We start from the raw sequence: 19,726 nt of genomic DNA, 5'->3' as shown, positions 1-19,726 counted from the left end.
TACACGTTCTTCATCCGCTAACCGTTGTTGGCAGCGTTTCCAATGTTTTGTCACAGCCTAGCTGGTGATAGTTGCCCTGGCTCTGGCTTACGTACTGGGCCAATATATTGAGTATATTAACCACCCAATTAGCGGGATATATTATGAGTGACTTTCTGACTTGCGTCAAGTACGGCATGACGCGATGTAATGTCAATGACCTTATTGTCTACAAGGGCAACAACTACATTCTGAGAATGGTGGAAAGGTCCCACGGACGACGTTGATGGAGGAGGGCACTAAGTTGATACAGGAATGCGTCGAGCATCAGATGGATGTCATGGATGCCACTGGCAAGGCATGAATTAAGTAATTTATAAATTTTTCACATTATGCTACTACTGTACACGGTGTCACCGATTCTCAAGCGCTTGTCGAACATAGACACGGTGACACTCCAACCACGGATCCAGTTCCGACCGATAAGACGTCGGATGGGTCTCGATAATTCCCAGGTTCTACTTCGCCTGCCGACTTAAACACATAGGACATGAGCATATTCTGATACAGCCACGACACCTCAGCACATTCATATGGGAAGACAAGCTGCCCTGTAGCGGAGGATACTCGTGGTCCGCATTGTTGGATCATGCACATGAATTCATTTTGGTGTCGCATTGCTTAAGGGTCTGCGAACGACATCTGGAAGCTTGGTCAGTTTTGCCTTCTGTCACTTTGGTTCAATTAGCCTTTTACAGGTATATTATGATCCCAATTGCCCGTTTCAGGTTTCAGGACCTCGCCCAGGTGTCTCCTGTTACCGTAATTTCATTTTCGCTATCCACTATGACAGACACACACCATCTATCTGAAGAGGAGCTTCTGAACTTCTTCGACTGCGATATGGGAGGTCCAACTATGGTGGGAGAGCGGAATCGGTGTGCTTGTCGACGTTGACCTTGCCGCAGGTAACGGAGAGTCATCTTCTGACAAACTAGAGTAGGTACTTGGGGATGGACTCCTGGGTTTAGGATCACTCATAATAATGATAGCTATTATTTAAGATGATTATGGGGAGAGACAGATGTGGAGGAAAGCACTTTTTTTTAAAGGTCGATAATCTATTCGGTCGTTCGGTTCGACACCAGAGTTGGGCTTAACCCTAAACCTCTTGTGCCACAGGTGACACCAAACTTTCTAACTAGCCTAAGTAGCCGTCGGTACCCAAAGCGTCAGTACCTCCCATCTCCGATCTGAACTCGGGTAAGTCCGACTCGGCGTAAATAACGCGTAGACATAGAGAGCTTGTGGATCAACATGATGGACATCAGTGCTGTCGCGGGGCTACTTAGGCTAGTCCCAAAGAGGAATGGTTGGCTTACTCTCCATGAATCTCCTTTATTAATATAGAATATACGGATTATCCGCCTACAGCCCTAGAAGCGCAATATCAAATAAGTCAGATGGTCTGAAAAGTAGATGATGAATATGTTAATGAAATAGGGCGACTATAGAGGTTATTCTAGCACTTGTGACCGACCAAATAAGTTGGGTCCGCTACAAGCGAGTCCATTAATGAATTTTGCAAAATTTTAAAGGCAGATACAAAGGGGGATAGATATCTCCCAATTTCAAAAAGACGGATGGCGGATAGCCCTGATTAGATTCATGTGGATTGACTGGAATATTTCGAAGAAATCCTTATGACTGAGGTACTAACTATGGTCCAGTAGACAATATGAAATCCACTGCGGACATACCGAGACTCTGGCCGTCTTTGGCCGTACGTATTACTCCGACAACAAATATCTACCAACCAACTGCCAGCTATATTTGATCCTTGCAGCATCGGTCAGCAACCAAAATTTTCTGACTACACTAGTGCACTCTGCCGACGATCGGATTGCCGATTGCCGTTCCCAGCTCACTCCCCTCGTGAGCTGGGAAGTGAATCGGTGATAGCAGTACTCTCTAACGGACGGTCACTCCTTCGGCCCCTTTTTGAAGGTAGTGCCGACGCTGATTGTTCGGAAGTATCGGCTCTCAATTTGTCTCAGCCAGCAGTAACTACCCCATTGATTCTGTCTGTATTGACACAATTATTTGTTCACACAATGACTAGCGTGGTTCGATAAAATTCGTCGACTTCGGCCAGACTGATCCATCAGCCAATCCCCAGTCAATCCCAAAATGCCAGAGATGGATCCAATACTCGATGATCATGTGACTCCCCACCAGCTGACGAGAGACAACCTGAGACCAACCAACTAATGCTGACGGTTTGGACGGAATATGGATCTGATTTGTCCATCTTGGATGAGACACAATCGCCAGCCTTGAGTGCGGTTTGGGAAAAGGTCACATCCAGACTGATTTGCCGGATCAGGCTGGAGACTTTTCTCCTCGGCAAAGCAAAGCTCGCGCGATCACAATGTCTCTGGGAAGACTGGGAAGGTTCAAACAACGTAGCCAAACCGTTTGTCCCAAAAAAGTCAGCGGATTTAACCACCCTGGCGAACTTTTACTTTTCCCGTCTCGATATCCTTGGCCAGCTGCTCAAGCCTACTTGTGCCTAGTTTGCCGGTGAATGATTTCCATAGTGGGCCGCCGTGCTCGAATATCTCGTCGATTTCCTCTAGGGTCCGCTGCTTTGTCTCTGGCGCCGCAACCCAAATATGAATGAACGCGAGGACGTTGAGCGACGCGAAAATGAAAAACATGCGCCAGCTGATCGAGCGCAGCAGTGGCGGGACTCCCAACGCCAGCATGAAATTGAAGACCCAGTTCGATGCCGTCGAGAGGGACACGGATCTCACGCGGATCCGGAGCGGCACGACCTCGGCTTGGTATATCCAGGATACGGGTGCCCAGGTCACGGCGAACGTGCCGACGACGAGGTAGGAGCAGGCAAGGATGGTGCGGCTCGCGTTGGGATGGTCGATTATGATCCAGGTGCTCGGCTGGTTCGGGACAGGATTGGGCTCGCCAAATGCCATGAGCAGACCTCCGATCAAATAGAGCCACAACGCCATCGAGAGCGCGCCAAGCAGGAGAGCAGGTCGACGGCCATACCTGTCCATCCACAGGATTGCGGGGATCGTCATGACCACGTTGATGACGTACTGGATTGATGACGCAAGCAAGACGCTTGTAATGCCTGCCGACTGGAGAATGTACACAATGTAGTACATCATTACGTTCATGCCCGTCAGCTGGCTCCAAATTTGCACCGCCATTCCCAGAAAGACGCGCTTGCGCATCTTGCGTGACAAGAGTTCTCGGATCGGTTGGAACCGGACCTCGCGCTCGAATCGGATCTGATCCTCGATCTCCTTGTACTCTGCAAGCACGAGCGGGTCGTTGACGTTGTTGTTTACTGTACGCAAAAACGCAAGCACCGTCAAGACTTCGTCCCACCGGTCCTTGCTCGCGAGCCACCGCGGAGAGTACGGAAGCCAGAACAGGCCGACAAACAAGACGATGGCCGGGACGGCTTGGATGGCCCACGGTACACGGAATGCCGCCTCCGAGCCAATAAACGAGCATCCATACTGGATAAAGTACTGGATCATGATTCCCAGAGTCCCGGCCAATGACTGAAACGAGACGACCCGCCCACGGATCTTGCGCGGTGCGATTTCGGACTGGTACGTGGGTGTGAGCGTAGCCATAATCCCGATGCAAAGCCCTGATATTACGCGTCCAGAAATTAACATCGGGACACCATTAGACGTAGATTGCACGGTCGATCCGATACACCAGAGCACCGAGCCTCCCTGGATGGTGACTTTGCGCGAAAACCTACAACCGACCGTCAGCATTCGTCCAAACTTTCCCACTGGCCACCGCATGCTTACTTGTTACCAAGAGCACCAGCCGAAAGCGCTCCTACAATTGATCCCGCAGCCATTGCACTCGTGATCAAGCCCTGTCGTATGCCCAGTGGGTTCCTGTAAAAGTCTTGGTACTGGTGCGTTCCCAGGACGCCGGACATGGACGAGATGTCGAACCCGATAAGTGCAACGCCGATGGACACGAACGCAGAGATCGTGTAGACATTGAGAAATCGCACCATCGCTGACTATCCGCCGTGCGGAAGCGAGAGGACATTTGACCGCGTGGAGCGTATGCGAGCTGGCGCTATATTTTTTGGTAAGAAGGAACGAATGTGCAAGCAAAAAAAAAGGGCCCTTCCCCAGATCCAACTCCACGCCGCCGATTTTATCCTACTTGAGCGCTACGCGATGGCCACCCAAATTAAGGTTCAGGGGTTGCATTGGGTTTGACGGCTGTCAGACGATCCCAGTCACGGGAACTTGAAATGGAAGAAAGGGTGAAGACAACCCGGCTAGTCTAGAAATATTGGCATAATTGTATGCGGTTATGTTAGATTTGGACTGAGTGAGAAATTTGGGCCTGCCGGTGCAGTGGGCTCAATGAAAATGTCTCATCACAGGCATTGTACCTCAAGTCAAGTCGATCGCGGCAACAAGATCCAAACTCACTTCGGGCGAATCCATCGTGAAATGAGACCAATGCTAACTGAGGTCGAGTTCAAGTTACGACAAACCCTGATCAAAACGAACTGACATCATGCGTGGTCTGGCAGCGCGTGCGGAGGTCCACTACGTGACAAACCTGAGGCTGGCGATAGTTGCAGTGAACATGGCGACACGATACAGGTCTGTAAGCGGCGTTAACAAGCTGCATGAGAAATGTCCCCTACTGTTTTTTACAGGGTCCCGGGGCGACGGACGACTGCATGAAAATAAATACCCATTCCCAGGAGGAACACGTGTAAGTACAAGACCCAGTGAGAATGTTGGTAGGGAAGCAGAGGAATCGGGTTGCAAAGACCCGCGGTGCTTCTCGTGCGAGGTCTCGTAGTCCCCGAGATGTCAATCCCCTGCATTTTCAGCGTTCCAGATGCTGACAATCAAGATCTTAGTTCATCTAGTCATTGACATCATGCACAATTATTTATTGCAGTTTGCGCAATTACGAAATTTGCTGACAGCCAGTTAGAGGTGGATACGATTTGCGATTAATCGTATTCGTATTCGTAAAGTACAATACGATTACTATACGAGTCCATGCAATATTTTTTACGATTAACTAATCGAGCACTGAGCTGGTTACTCGCAAAAAATCGTATAGTCAGGCACGTGACTTTCATTATCTGCTCTGAAATGCACACTTAGAGGACAAACAAATAAAGAGAGATAAAATAGCACAAAATTACCATCAACTCTTGAGTAGTGATCTGCGAGTAAAGTTGGAAAGCAGTTTGATGAATGCGCACTTCGATACCATCTTAATTTTCACGCCATACCTAAATAGCAATACGATTACTATACGATTACTTTACGATTAGGTTCTCATTTTCGCGATTAACTTTACGAATAGTATAAAATATTGACGGTACCGTAATCGTATCCACCTCTACAGCCAGTACTGATCAACTAAATATGAGTATAACTTATAAATATATCGCGACAGAATTACTCCTCGCACAGTTCTTCCGTCCATTCGTTTGCTAGGATCGCCGTTCATTCACATTTACAGGGCACTGGCCATGCGAATCGTCATCCAAACGGGACCCGGCTAGGCAGAACGGAACATAATTGCTCACACGCCGCACATGCTGATCTGGTCGGGACTCGGGACAACGTAGACGACGGGGGGCAGTTATTCGAGGCGGCCGCTAAATAATCTACACACCACAATCGTCGATCCTCCATCCTCGTTACTAATTACCAATTTTGCTGACATTAATAATCGACTGTAAGCAGGATTGTGTCCTCGCGGCGGTCCGATCCAATTGAAGTTTGTCCGTCGCCAAGCTTTTCATTGTCCGGCAAGACGCGCGTGTGTGATTGCGGCATGCGGCGGCGATAACCAGCCAATGTTGTGGTGGCGGTGCTGCACGTAGACTAATAAACCCGCATGCTGACATTCCATACGCAATTGTGAGTTAGGCTAATGCGTCGGTCTAACTTAATAACGCGCAGATGTAGTGGAGCTCCAGTATTATTAGCGTTTACAGAGTCTGATCTGGCTGATATGACCACACGAATACGACATACAGTATTTGGATGAAGCGGATAGACAACAAGGCGGTTGACAGTCCAAATGTGCTTGAAACACGCGGACCGTCAAGATGGCGCCCGATCGATGCTGCCATTGATCCTCGGCAGAGAGCCAGAATTGCGGTTCGACTAACATTTTGCTTGACGCCACGGCACTGGTTTTCATAATAGACTCACTCAGTACTAGTACTATAGTACGCGGACAAGACCAAACTAGACCATCATCAGTCAATTGCTGCCTACTACTTCTGCGTACGCCCGACCGGCGATCAGACAGACACTCAACGACAAGACACAATTTGTTTGTTATCACAGGCAAAAATAATCATCGATAACGGTTAGAAACAAACTCAGGCAACAAACACCTGTGACGTCACAGGACAGTAGGGTTTCGATCGCCAACAGTAAATTTGCGTCAGCCGGACTGACAAACTGATCCCGCCGACGGACAATTAATCTCTCCGGTTTAGACTCCCAACTCCCCCCTGAGCCCCCACAATAAGCAATTTTTCGCCTGCACTCTCGCATTTTCGTGTCACATACCTGCAACTCCCCTTACCCTTGCAAGCTGACTGCCGAGCCCTAACAACGGCCAAGGTTTTCGCCGACAACCGACCGAAGAAGCGGCGCCGCGTCCGCCTTCGGGATTGTCAGCCAGTCAGCCTGATGGTTCCTATATTATTCGCCCCAAACCCGCGTCAAATGCCGCCGACCAGACCTAGCTAGCCTTACTGCCCATTCTTACTAGCCAACCTTCGTCCTCCCCGCCTTCTTTCTTCTTCCTCGTAATCTCGACCGACTGGTTCGCTATGGCGCCAATTGATCTTGAGAACCAGCTCGACGACGACGTCACTGCTGTCTCGGTCCAGAATATCCACCAAGTCGACCTCCACCGACTCGAGTCCCTTGTGCGGACCCTGTCGGCCCGTTCCGCCGCTCAAGCTTCCGATGACTTGTCCGAGTCAGATTTCAAGCTCGAAAATGTTCTCCGTAAGCGCGTGCGCATGCACGAGAATGACGGCATCAAGGACCGGAGTGTCGGCGTCTTGTTTAAAGGTCTGACCGTCAAGGGCATTGACATGAGTACCACATCCTTGCTTACGATCGGCGAAATTCTCATGGCCCCGTTTCGCATGCGGGAAACATTAAGTGGTATGCGTCAGCGAAAACTCCGGAATTTGATCCAGGATTTTAATGGTGTCGTCCATAAGGGCGAGATGTTACTGGTACGTTCGGTCTCGTTTGGTAGGTTGATCGTGTGCTAAATCATGACCAGGTTTTGGGACGCCCTGGTGCCGGGTGCTCGACATTCTTGCGGACGATTGCAGGAGAGACTGAGTCGTATAAGGGCATCGAAGGCGTTCTTTCGTATGACGGCATCGACCAGGAAACTATGAAGGCCCGGTTCAAGGGAGATGTTCTCTATTCTTCTGAGAGTAAGCTCGGAACCCGTCTTGCTCAGGTTGCTTCTGCTAATCACCGCAGCTGATGATCACTTCCCGACTCTCAACGTCAATGAAACGCTCTCTTTTGCTGCCGACGTCAAGGCCCCAGAGATCCGTGCCGGCAATATCTCGCGAAAGCAATACATTGAAGACGTGCGTGATGTACTAGCTACCGTCTTTGGTCTCCGACATACCTACCACACTCCTGTCGGCAACGACTTTATTCGCGGCGTCAGCGGTGGTGAACGTAAGCGTGTATCGCTGGCAGAGGTTATGGCCGGCCGCGCGAATCTCGTGTCGTGGGATAACTCTACTCGTGGTCTGGATGCGTCGACCGCGCTCGAATACACCCAGACTATCCGCACAGTGACAAATCTTCTAAAGAACACGGCGCTTGTCGCTATTTACCAGGCTGGCGAGAATATTTACCGACTTTTCGACAAAGTCACGGTTATCTATTCCGGTCGCCAGGTTTTTTTTGGTCCTGCCTCGAAAGCGAAGGCGTATTTTGAGCGCATGGGCTACGTTTGCCCGTCCCGACAGACCACTGCGTACGTGTGGCAGTATAATTTCTATCGAAACCTGTTACTGACGATGTGCTTAGCGAATTTTTGACTGCTGTTACTGACCCTGCTGGCCGCTTTGTCCGTAGTGGCTACGAGAACAAGGTCCCTATTACTGCCGACGAGTTTGTCGCCTACTGGAAGTCTTCTCCCGAGTACCAAGAAATGATGGTTGAAATCGATGCCTACGAGAGTTCAATCAATCCCCCGGATACGATTAAGCACTTGAATGAGTCAGTCAACCAGGAGCGTCCAAAGCATGGCAAGCGCAAGAATTCGCCATACACGTTATCATTCTTGTCCCAGCTCCGAGTTCTTACCCGTCGCGGATTTCAGCGCCAAAAGGGTGACAAGGCCTATCTCATCACGTCCGTGTTTGCTTCCGTCGTTCAGTCGCTCATCATTGGTTCGCTTTTTTACAACGTTCCAGACACTTTTGCCGGCTCATTCTCTCGTGGTGGTGTCCTCTTCTTCTCCCTCTTGTTCTTTACCCTCAACGCCGTTGCTGAGATGGCCATGCTGTACCCGCAGCGAACTGTCGTCGACAAGCAGAAGCGTTTCGCGTTTTACCATCCAGCTGCTGAAGCCATTGCATTTATAGTCACGTCTATGCCGATTAAGATCATTGCCATGATGATCTTCTGCCTCGTCTTGTATTTCATGGCGAACTTGAACCGCCAGGCTGGCCAGTTTTTCATTTTCTTGCTGTTTGTCCAGTTCGTGACCTTCACGATGACCGCGTTCTTCCAGATGATTTCTTCGTTCACAAAGACCCTTGAGATTGCTAATTCCGTTGCCGGTCTGGCACTTATGGCTGTCTTTATCTACGCCGGTTATCTGATTCCCCGACCACTTATGCACCCGTGGTTCATGTGGCTCTCGTATCTTAACCCGATCGCATTTGGCTTCGAAGCGCTCATGGGCAATGAATTCCACGGCCGCGAGCTTGATTGCGAAGCCGCACTGATCCCGCAGGGCGCTGCCTTTGCTAACGTGTCGAACGAGTATAAAGTCTGTGCGGCAACTGGATCCGAGCCAGGTTTGAATTTTATCGTCGGCGACAATTACATCAACCAGGCTTTCGAGTACAGGTGGACGCATGTGTGGCGCAATTTCGGTATCCTTGTCGGATTCGCCGTTTTCTTTGTCACGATGTACGCCATTGGAACCGAGATTACGTCGCTTAGTGGTACCCAGGGCGACGTTTTGATTTTCCGTCGCGGTCATGTTCCTGAGAATCTGCAGGAACTTGATTCGGATGTCACTGCAGATCAGACTGTGGCCGCTGTTGTTGACGAAAAGGAAGTGACTGGAGATTCGTCCGCGTCGTCGACTAACGACAAGGCTATGGAAGACGCCATCGGCAAGGTTCCGTCGCGGATGAACACGGCCCTGCGCATGAACGAAGTGTTTTCTTGGCAACACGTGAATTACACGATCACGCTCGACAACGGCGAAGACCGTCAGCTGTTGTGCGACGTGCAAGGATACACCAAGCCCGGCACTTTGACCGCGCTCATGGGCGAGAGTGGTGCGGGCAAGACGACGTTGTTGAATACGCTCGCCCAGCGCATTAATGTCGGTGTTATTACCGGTGACATGTTTGTTGACGGCAAGCCGTTGAACTCTGGATTCAAGCGCCGCACGGGCTACGTCCAGCAGCAGGATCTGCATGTGCCCGAGTCGACCGTTCGTGAGGCGCTGCGGTTTGCTGCGTTGCTGAGGCAGCCCGAGTCGGTTCCTGTTGCCGAGAAGTACGAGTACGTCGAGACCGTCATCGAGATGCTCGGCATGGAGAGCTATTCCGAGGCGATTGTCGGTATTCCTGGTCAGGGATTGAACGTCGAGCAGCGCAAGAAGCTTTCGATTGGTGTCGAGCTTGCGTCCAAGCCGTCGTTGTTGCTTTTCTTGGACGAGCCGACGTCCGGTTTGGATTCCCAGTCTGCGTGGGCCGTCGTGCAGTTGCTTCGTCGCCTGGCAAACGCCGGCCAGTCGATTTTGTGCACGATTCATCAGCCATCCGCTACGTTGTTCGAACAGTTTGATAAGCTCTTGTTGTTGAAGAAAGGCGGCAAGACTGTGTACTTTGGCGATATCGGACGCAGTTCGCAGGCTTTGATCGACTACTTTGAGGGCCAGGGCGCGCCCAAGTGTGAGGAGATTGAGAACCCGGCTGAATACATCCTGAACGTCATCGGCGCTGGCGCGACGGCTGCTGCGGACAGAGACTGGTACGACGTGTGGATCAATTCGCCTAATTTCCAACAACTTACGACCGAGATCGAGGAGCTTCACGTCGAGCTGTCGTCATTGCCGCCTCAGCAGGTCAGCAAGGAGTTCACAAGCAAGTTTGCTGTTAGTTGGTTCACGCAGGCTAGGACCGTCACGGTCCGCACCTACAAGCAGTACTGGCGCTCGCCGACGTACATCATTGCTAAGGTCGTGCTTTACATTGCCGCTGGCTTGTTCACTGGTTTCTCGTTCTGGAAGTCCTCTTTCACTATCGCCGGTGTGCAGAACTTGCTGTTTGGTGTTTTCCTGTCGATCATTATCGCCTTCCCGCTAATCAACCAGATGCAGCCTCGTATTATTAAAATCCGTGAGTTATACGAGGTCCGGGAGGCCGCGTCCAACACGTATCACTGGTCCGCGCTTATCCTGTCGTTGCTACTCGCCGAAATCCCGTACAATACTCTGTTCGCGACGATCTACTACTGCTGCTACTATTTCCCCATCGGATACATGCGTTCGGCCGAGCGCGCGGGGTATTACTACCTCGTGTACTGTCTTCTCTACACATTGTTTTGGACGTCGTTTGGCTTGGGGGTCACGACGTTTGTGCCGGACGCTGCGACAGCGAATATTGCGACCTCGTTGCTCTTGAGTATGGTGCTGTCGTTCTCTGGTATATTCCAGCCGCCGAGCTTGATTCCGCATTTCTGGAAGTTTATGTACCGCGTTTCTCGTAAGTGATTTCCCAATCGGGTTCTGTTGTCAAGTCATCCCTGCTAACGGACAAACCAGCAATCACGTATTTCTTGCAGTCCCTGCTAGGCAACGTGCTCCACGAAGGCAAAGTCCACTGTGCGCCGGAAGAATTCAACATCTTCACCCCGCCACCGGACATGTCCTGCTTCGAATACGCCGGCGAATTCACTGCCCAAGCCGGTGGCTACCTCAACAATCCGAACGCGACGGCAAACTGCGAGTTTTGCAAGTGGACCGTCGCCGACCAGTATCTTGCCCAGGTCGACATTGACTACTCGGGCCAGCATTGGCGCAATGTCGGGTTGGAGTGCGCGTATATTTTGTTCAACATTGGGTTCTGTTTTGTTGGCTTTTATTTGTTTAGAGTCATGGTCTGGAAATTGCCCAAGTTTGGCAAGAAGCAGAAGAAGTAGACTTAAAAAACCTGCACTTCCTTTTTGGGTTGAAATCGGGATGTACATATGGGTTTGTGGAAATGGTGGTGAACTCTCTGGTACTTATATAGGGTTGGTTGGATTGGTAACATAGATGACAAACTCCTAATTTTTTGTTTAATATATTGTGCTTGTCTAAGGATCTCTTGACGTTGCAAAACATTTTGATTTGCCTGCGATGGTGCAAGCTGGAGGTCATGTCGCGCGGCTGCTCGATCTTTCCCAGAATCGTTAGTTTGGAGAACCAACCGACTTTTCAGCAAATAATAAATAAGCTAGCTCGAACGGAATATGCACTGCATTTATCTGACAGTCCGGGCATGCGTTGGATATATTGTCATCTTTGCGTCCAGAGTCAGGAGATGGCAGCAGACCCCGTTTTTGATAGGTTCAGTACCACCCTCTGTAAGTAGACTGACCTCCAAGAACTAATTTCTGTGCGCTCGTCACCTAAGTCTCATTACAAAATCCTGCCCCTGGTTGTTTCATGGAGTTTGCAGAGGCACTATGAAATCGTCTTCGCAGCTTATTCAGCGAATAATTATTCGCATACTTTAAGCCTGCGAATAAAATTAGCGAATATTATTCGCACTGTTTTGAATTGCGAATACGAATAACGAATATAGCGGATATCTGCGAATATTCGCATTCGCAACAGCCCTACTTTCCTCGCATAATTTCGCACATTCTGAATCTGGATTTTGCTGGCATTGCAGTTGTCGCTAATGAAAGCTACACGCTTTGACTCAATTGTTATTTACTCTGTTTGACGCGTCGACGCGACGAGACTCCAAATCAGGGTCAGGGTTGAGGGCCATTAAAAAGAAGAATCAGGCCCTTAACAATTTAACTGTACTCCACTCAACGAAGATTCCTTTATCGTCCCTACTCACCTGAAACCCTTTAGCCGTAATTTAAGATACCTGGGTAATTAATAAGATTATCTCTAAAAAAGAGGCTTGATAATGATTTATAGTCCATTATTTATAAAATTTAAAATTTTAGGTAAGAACTGCTAGCGTGGCTAAGATATAGATGTTTAAAAAGGAGATTCATGGAGAGTAAACCAACCATTCCTCTTTGGGGCTAGCGCACGTACACTTCGGTATCTCTGCGGTTTCCGTCGTCTTATTTTCAGTAGTTGTCAGGTTACTCGAGAGTTTTAGACATTTTCGCCGATTATGACCGGTCCGGTATTTTTACAGGATCCGCATCGCCTCACTTTTTCTATCCGGCTCCGCTGATGTCTGAAGCCGCCGGGTTTCTCTAGGACGACCTTTCCTCGAGTGGAGCGGCGGATGGGTACCGACGTCTACTTACGCTAGCCCAAAGAGGAATGGTTGGTTTACTCTCCATGAACTTCCTTTAAAAATCGCTACTTTGTATGGAATTTCGACCGATCCGCTCGCTGGGACGATCCACTCGCTTGCCGATCAAGTTATAGGTGATAACAAAATAAGCGACATAGCAATCACTAACGAAGAGTTAGCAGAGCTGTTAGCTGGAGGAGACTTTACAAAATATGCCACTGCCTGTTGACGATTTGCCGATAACTATCGTCGAAGACTATATCGGCGACGATACTATATATTCAGCTTAAAATCTCACCGATAAGCTTGCGAATAAATATCGGCAAGGGTTGATCTGATCAGATATAGTATCGGCATATAGTCAACCATATCGGTTATCGACAGAAAGGGTTCAATCGCTTGCGTAATCCCGCCCTAGCAGAATATCAACCTAGATTGTCAATCAGTGGGCATTATGATACTGTCGCCATGAAGACCACCATGAAAACCACCATGAAGACCACCACGACTTTTGAGAGATATCCCCACATCCACACAAGAGCGGCTCTATAGTCCGATTCTAACCACACGACAGTCTAGTTTGACATCTATCACTCCAGTGCAATCAACAACTGAACTGAAATTTGTACTTAACGTCATTATCATTCACAGCTAAAATCCACGGTGTCAAAGTCGCTAAATACTAAATATTAGCGCTGAAGTGGTACAATTTCCTGAGGCAGCAGGTTATTTGTTCCCGCCACATCTGGCCTTCCGGTGAAGGAGTTCAGAGAAATACTTGCCAAAGCCTTCACACTAATTGGGCAAACGAACGTGACGTTGGACCAGGCCGCAATCTTGAAGCATCTTGGACGTTACTCGTTTAATAAATTTGGAAAGCTGAAACTAAGCGGGTATCTGACTGACTTAGAGGAGCGCTATCAGAAAGATTTATATGTTGCTGATACAGCAATAAGTTCGCCGTGGACAGTCATATGCATTTCTCGGGCTGACTGCATCCTACTACTGGCAGATGCTGATGCTGATCCGTCTATTGGCAAATACGAGAGAATGCTCATCGGTATGAAGACAACGGCCAGGAAAGAATTGGTACTCCTCCATCCAGACCGGTATTTTCCGGCAGGACAGACACAAGTATGGCTAACGACCCGTATCTGGATTCATTATAGGTTCTTCGGGTGGTTAGGTGGCATCACGTGACTAACAATACCTCTCATATTAATGGCATAAATGCCTAAAAATTACATTAGTATCTATTGCGTAATCCCGCCGATTTTTTCCATTCCCATCGTAAAGTGGCAGTACAAAATGTAGCAAACCTCGGTCGGTTTTGTTTTGTGTCAAATATAAACTAGCAAATTGTATTTTTAAATGGACAATCTATCGTCTGATTTAGCTTCTAGGAGGTTATCGATGTGGTGCCATGACGTGATGTTTCTAGAAGTGTGGTCAAAAATTTGGTCGGTTCTTGCTGTCCCGCACCATAACGACTCAGCAGCCGCGGGCGCATGTCGCGATCTGCGCCACGCAGCGTGAGGCTCTGTGGAAACTAGCCGATGTGGACCGGGTTCCCAGCATACCTGGCTCATTACATAATGGAATCAGACTATGACTCGCAGGTTTATGGGATGCAGATACGCGGGGAGGTAGTAAGTGCCAAAGAATGGTTTTATAATTCGTAGAGACTGCAATTTTCTCCATGTTGTATTAACCACACGCTTGCGCAATAACTCGTAAATACGGCTTTCCTCGATAGATATTTCAATATCATTCAGTATAGCAGCATATTGTACGATGCTATTTGTATGAGTTGCTCACGCTCAGGGCAAACGTGAACTGGGATTGCGAGGAGATATGTAGAATGGCAACCAACGTAGAGTAATAAAGGGGCCGTGCTTCCGTCCATTGCCGACTCACCTTGCTCGACGCGGTATGCCATTTATCCGCCAGGCTAGGCGAAAGGAAAGGACTAGGACTTAGAACAACGACCGGCACCTGAAGCGGGCTCGGCGCGGAGAGAGCTGGCCGCGGTATCGGAAGAGGAGGTAATAATTTGCCGGTTGTTCGATTACAGGATTCAGAGCTATAGTCGCCGCTAAGAATACTACATATGGTAGCCTGACGATTGCATCCAATGATCACAGACCTAAATGTGGTCGTGGTCGCGTTAGCGACCTCAAGCCGGTGATGAGTTGTGGAGAGGCGCTCGCATCACACGCACAGCGACCAAGAGCTCTTCAGCTAGAAATCCATGATTCGCAAACCCTAGTGCTCATGACATTCAGTGCTGTACGCGGAATGCTTGGAAAGCGCACGCGACAAATGGATTTGATCTTGGGCGCAAGTTTGACCGGGTAAAGATTGCCGCACGGGGGACTTGTCAGGTCCGGCGAGTCGATCGCGGGCCTTACACTGATCGATCTTCCCTTCAAGATCAGTAAGAAAGACGCAGAGCAGAACTCGACCGTGAAGAAGAGCGCACAGTGGCAAACCGTAAACCAGCTAGCGACAGCTGACCTTGTTGAGAATGAGAGCCCTGACGTGCAGTCCACGTACGGCCCGCATACGGCTTTGAATGCTGACCGCGATATTGAGTTGACTTTCGGCACAGCTTACCGTATTGTCGCATATGCCTGCTACTGTGGCAATAATGAGATATGGAAGAGAATTTTACATACATAAGTTAGCAATAAGTGCAAGGCTAGTGCGATAAGCAACAGCTCATGTCGCTGCGCGACATATGTGCGCTATATGCGCCAGCCGCGTGACGATTGCGCCAGAAATTTGTGGCGCTTGTGGCACTGTGCCCTGTGGCGGGCTCAGCCCAGGGTAAGGGAACTGCCGCGTGCAGCACGACGGTGCAGCCGCGCTTGATGCTGCCGCCCCCAATTTACCGTCTAAAACGTGCTTCGTATTTCACTTTACACCCCTGTCCTGAAAAACCCACTCAGGAACCTCCCCTTCCTTAGGCAGTCTCGAGTAGACCCGTGTCCACAATAATTATCGCATCTCAGGCTGCGTGCATCATAGTCTTCTTTGCCTCTAGATTTGCAAGGAAGATGGCCGGTTCCGTCAACATGGCTCTCAAGCGCCAGCAGCCGGCGCTCGTCATCACGATCATCGTCGTCGTGGTTCTAATATTCACCTTCAGCGGCGTAACCTCTGTCGCTGATGTCTCTAGAGTCGCCAGTGTTGCGAAGCTCTCTGTACAGGACTCGAAGGCCACCGATACCTCTATCATCAAGCACGACGGCCTCCAAAATGTCCAGAATTCGACGTTGGGCTTCGGGGCTATCCTGCTGTTATCGCTCACGTCCCGAACAGATCGACAAGATGCAATTGCCCTCATTGCTTCACAATGCGACATGAAAATTTCCCATGTCATTCCCGGTGTCATTTCTGAGGAAATCAACGAAAAAGCGTATCCATACGGACGAGGTCTCGAGAAGCTACTTACGCCGCAATATATGCCGTATCTAGGGAGCTGGCGAAGCCACATGAACGCGTTCAAGTACATCATTGATAACAAGATCGAGACTGCGCTCATTCTCGAGGACGATGTTGACTGGTGAGTTTCTTGGAATATGGTAGATTATGTGCCAACGCTAACGCACATGGGCAGGGATATCAACGTCAAGGCACAAATGACATCTTTCGCACAGGCGCTTCGTACGTCCCGATTACGACGGCCCTTCACAGAGGAGGAACTTGAGCGCGCTCCCTACGGACTCGATTGGGATACCATGCACATTGCCACCTCAAAGGCCAACATGGCGCCTGCGCCACGCGACAAGGCCTTTGTAAAATACAACGATCCTTACCGTGCGAAAGACAGCATTGCCAATAACGGTTGTACTGGTCCCCAGGGTTGGTTCTGCTGGGGCGATATCATGGCGCACACGAAACTCAACGAGACCCAGCGCACGATCTATCCATCATACGAGTCTGTCGGTCTCTCTGCGATCGCCGTGTCTTACCGCGGCGCCCAGCGATTGCTCTATTACCTCAGCTACAAGGAGCTCGTCGACACTCTCGATTATTCAATAGCTGATCTATTACGAAAGGGCGCTCTCCGAGGATGGACCGTCACTCCACCTTTAATGAGCGAGTGGAAGACCCACGGCAAATCGGACAGTGATCTGAAGAAGGTTGGCTCAAACAATCCTGAAGACAAGCCGGGTAACATGAACGGTCGTAGTGCCGGTGTTAGACACAGCGCACGGAAAGCGCTGACCGAAAACTTGGAGGGCGAGGATTACTGGAAGAACGAGGCGCCGTACTGGAATCGTGACCATCACAATTACGCACAAAGCAGTACGGGTGATGTAAATGCAGGCAGTTCAGGCACGGATGACTGGTAGATAGCGCATTAATCTCGGGTTTTAAACAAGTTTGTTTGATAGTTTGTTGCACTGTTACATGTATTTGGATCGGTTATATAGTTCGAATTTCTTATAGACGTATAATTCTTTATTTTTATGGATATTTTATGCGCGACCTGTAATTTTATTGTTTACGTTAATTGTTCGCATCTTCACATATGCAATGTTTGTGAAACAAATTGATAATCTGATTGGCCTTGCATTCAGAGCTGGCATGGGCTCTCCGAGCTAGAGGTGTTTGTGCTGGTACGTAATCTTTCCCCTTTATCCGCTAAGTGTGAAGTAATAGTGTAGTGTGCCCTCCTTTGACCGCCTACGTCCCGATTAGTTGCGACGTTGGGGATTGGCGATCAGAAGTAGCAATGAAGTGACATCAAGGGGCGAGGCGTTGATTTCTCCACGTGGACAAGAACATTAAATTCCTTTACTACAATACTTTTTTAGCGAACTGGATATACAGTTCGGCTATGGATCAGTTGTGAGAGAGCTATTCGTGTAATAAGTATATGCAAATATATTAAATCCTATGCATCCAATGTACAGCTATATCACATTAATCCATCTAACGCCCATTGCACTGTAGCGTAATCCAAAAATGTACAATTATATGAACGATAGCAACCATCTAGATCTCTATTATGTGCAAAGCAAATCAAACACCTAGACATGCAAATGTATAGCGAATCACATGATTAGACTTCCAAAGACACCTTCTCAACGTTAGCCGCGTCGGGCTTGTCACCAGACTCGACCTCAGACAGGCGAAGAGATGGCACGAACCGCTTGCTTTGCCAAGCCTTGGGGACCTTCTCGTAGAGCTCATCTACCTGCTCGAGGGTAAGACCCTTTGTTTCGTAAACGAAGAAGTAGACAAACGCGATGCACACAAAGCAGAATGATCCCCAAATGAAGAAGACCTTGGCGCCGAGATCAGCATTTCCTGGACCCGAGTCGACCATGTACGGAGTCGCGTAGCCGATGGCGAAGTTCCAGAGCCAATTTGATGCAGCGCAGATTGCGACCGACTTTGAACGGGTGCGGAGGGAGAAGGACTCGCCGACGACGACCCACGCGACTGGACCCCAGGATGAAGCGAAGAAAGCAATGTAGCAGCAGACAAACGCGATCAGGACCTTGTTCGAGACTACACTGTCGACAGCGGTACCGACAATGGCAACGATGAACTCGCAGACGCACATGCCGACGGCACCGAGGAGAAGGAGATTGCGACGGCCGAGCTTCTCGACCGCGTACATGCCGGGAGGAGTGAATGCGACGTTGACAATATTGGTGATAAGCGCGATCGTGAACGGGTTCGAAATGCCGGACTTCTGGAAGAAATCGGTACCATAGTAAAAGATGAAGTTGATACCGGTCAACTGCTGCAGAGCCTGGATAGTTGTGCCGACTAGGATACGGTAAAGCTGGCGTCCGTCGGGCTTGAAGCAGTCTATGAGCGACGACTTTCCGAACGACATCTCGTATTCGTTGTTAGACTGGATTTCAAGAAGCTCCTCGGTAACTAATGGGTGGTCCGGCGGCAGAGCATGAAGTCGACCAAGCGAGCGACGGGCGGCGTCCAATTTGTTCTTCTTGACGTAGTATCGAGGCGACTCGGGAAGGAGGAGCATACCGGCGGCGAGAATGAGGGCCCAGGCAAACTGAACGGCGATAGGAATACGATATGACCCAGTGTCTGTTCGGTTCTTAGATGCCTGGTTCACAATGGACGCGATAAGCAAGCCGATAGTGATTGCAAACTGGTAGGCCGAAACAATAGCACCACGGATCCACTTTGGTGAGGCCTCAGATTGATAAAGAGGAACAATGGCGGAGATTAGACCGACGCCGAGACCAGCAATGACACGACCTGGGGTATGCATTAGTACGAGCAAAACAAAAAGATTGTCACAACTTCGGTCACTTACCAACAATGAACAGAGGAATATGGGTTGCCACGCACTGGAGAAGTACTCCAATGGAGAAGACACCGCAGGAACCAATAAGCGAATAGCGACGACCGACCATGTCGCCAATTACGGAGATAGCCAGAGCACCAACGAAAGTACCAACCGACAGAAGCGAAACGATCATCGAAGTTTGACCAGAAGTCAGGTATGGGGACCCGTCGGCATGATGCTCAGTAGCAAACTGCTGCTTGAACATGTCCATGGCGATAATGCCACTGATAGAACCAGTGTCGTAACCGAAAAGGATGCCACCGAAGGCAGCAAAGGAGCCGACGAGAATAGCCGGGATGCTGGAGCCCTCCTCGGAGCCCTCCTTGCGCGGTTCGGCGATGGCAGCTGATTTCTTGGCCTTGAACATAGCGAATGATGTCTGGAGTGTATTGAACGAAGTCTAGAGTGTATTGAAAGAAGTCTGGAGTGAGTATGATAGAGCAGAAGGAGGGGCAGGTAGACGAGGACGCGGGGGTCATTTTATACACGGATTAACTTGCACTCTGACTTCCGCCGCTGCCCCACATGGCACGATGCATTGAACCGCGTGCCGACCGGGGAAGGTGGGGCCCCGG

The 19,726-nt window shown here is 49.6% G+C and overlaps 4 protein-coding genes across 4 annotated transcripts; 2 read left to right on the top strand and 2 right to left on the bottom strand.

The window, feature by feature from the left end:
* Window positions 1-2,154: 2,154 nt before the first annotated feature.
* On the bottom strand, window positions 2,155-4,304 carry POJ06DRAFT_291408 (general substrate transporter). The gene is made up of 2 exons (XM_056190370.1): window positions 3,837-4,304; window positions 2,155-3,780 (listed from the first exon to the last, which is right to left on the bottom strand). The coding sequence occupies exons 1-2, from the start codon at window positions 4,052-4,054 to the stop codon at window positions 2,481-2,483; spliced, it is 1,518 nt and encodes a 505-aa protein (XP_056042468.1). The 5' UTR covers window positions 4,055-4,304; the 3' UTR covers window positions 2,155-2,480.
* A 2,480-nt stretch (window positions 4,305-6,784) lies between these two features.
* Window positions 6,785-11,788, top strand: POJ06DRAFT_276490 (ABC-2 type transporter-domain-containing protein). The gene is made up of 5 exons (XM_056189689.1): window positions 6,785-7,294; window positions 7,345-7,504; window positions 7,554-8,064; window positions 8,118-11,041; window positions 11,101-11,788. The coding sequence occupies exons 1-5, from the start codon at window positions 6,878-6,880 to the stop codon at window positions 11,475-11,477; spliced, it is 4,389 nt and encodes a 1,462-aa protein (XP_056042467.1). The 5' UTR covers window positions 6,785-6,877; the 3' UTR covers window positions 11,478-11,788.
* A 4,079-nt stretch (window positions 11,789-15,867) lies between these two features.
* Window positions 15,868-17,169, top strand: POJ06DRAFT_282179 (uncharacterized protein; the record flags this gene model as incomplete). The annotated part of the gene is made up of 2 exons (XM_056190006.1): window positions 15,868-16,376; window positions 16,431-17,169. The coding sequence occupies 2 exons, from the start codon at window positions 15,868-15,870 to the stop codon at window positions 17,167-17,169; spliced, it is 1,248 nt and encodes a 415-aa protein (XP_056042466.1).
* Window positions 17,170-17,678: 509 nt separating this feature from the next.
* Window positions 17,679-19,722, bottom strand: POJ06DRAFT_211628 (general substrate transporter). The gene is made up of 2 exons (XM_056185449.1): window positions 19,119-19,722; window positions 17,679-19,060 (listed from the first exon to the last, which is right to left on the bottom strand). The coding sequence occupies exons 1-2, from the start codon at window positions 19,516-19,518 to the stop codon at window positions 17,883-17,885; spliced, it is 1,578 nt and encodes a 525-aa protein (XP_056042465.1). The 5' UTR covers window positions 19,519-19,722; the 3' UTR covers window positions 17,679-17,882.
* Window positions 19,723-19,726: the final 4 nt, after the last annotated feature.

Source organism: Lipomyces tetrasporus (assembly GCF_029532465.1).
Source record: "Lipomyces tetrasporus strain NRRL Y-64009 chromosome Unknown POJ06scaffold_7, whole genome shotgun sequence".
Classification (NCBI taxonomy): Eukaryota; Fungi; Ascomycota; class Lipomycetes; order Lipomycetales; family Lipomycetaceae; genus Lipomyces; species Lipomyces tetrasporus.
This window is presented reverse-complemented; position numbering and strand designations above follow the sequence as displayed.

Bases quoted from the DNA above. Each gene is read 5' to 3' on its own strand.
- POJ06DRAFT_211628 (XM_056185449.1), bottom strand. From the start codon at position 19,518: ATGTTCAAGGCCAAGAAATCAGCTGCCATCGCCGAACCGCGCAAGGAG. The intron at 19,061-19,118 runs GTAAGTGACCGA...TGCATACCCCAG, and splicing joins TATTCCTCTGTTCATTGTTG to GTCGTGTCATTGCTGGTCTC.
- POJ06DRAFT_291408 (XM_056190370.1), bottom strand. From the start codon at position 4,054: ATGGTGCGATTTCTCAATGTCTACACGATCTCTGCGTTCGTGTCCATC. The intron at 3,781-3,836 runs GTAAGCATGCGG...GGTCGGTTGTAG, and splicing joins GCTGGTGCTCTTGGTAACAA to GTTTTCGCGCAAAGTCACCA.
- POJ06DRAFT_276490 (XM_056189689.1), top strand. From the start codon at position 6,878: ATGGCGCCAATTGATCTTGAGAACCAGCTCGACGACGACGTCACTGCT. The intron at 7,505-7,553 runs GTAAGCTCGGAA...TAATCACCGCAG, and splicing joins TGTTCTCTATTCTTCTGAGA to CTGATGATCACTTCCCGACT. The intron at 8,065-8,117 runs GTACGTGTGGCA...CGATGTGCTTAG, and splicing joins CCGTCCCGACAGACCACTGC to CGAATTTTTGACTGCTGTTA.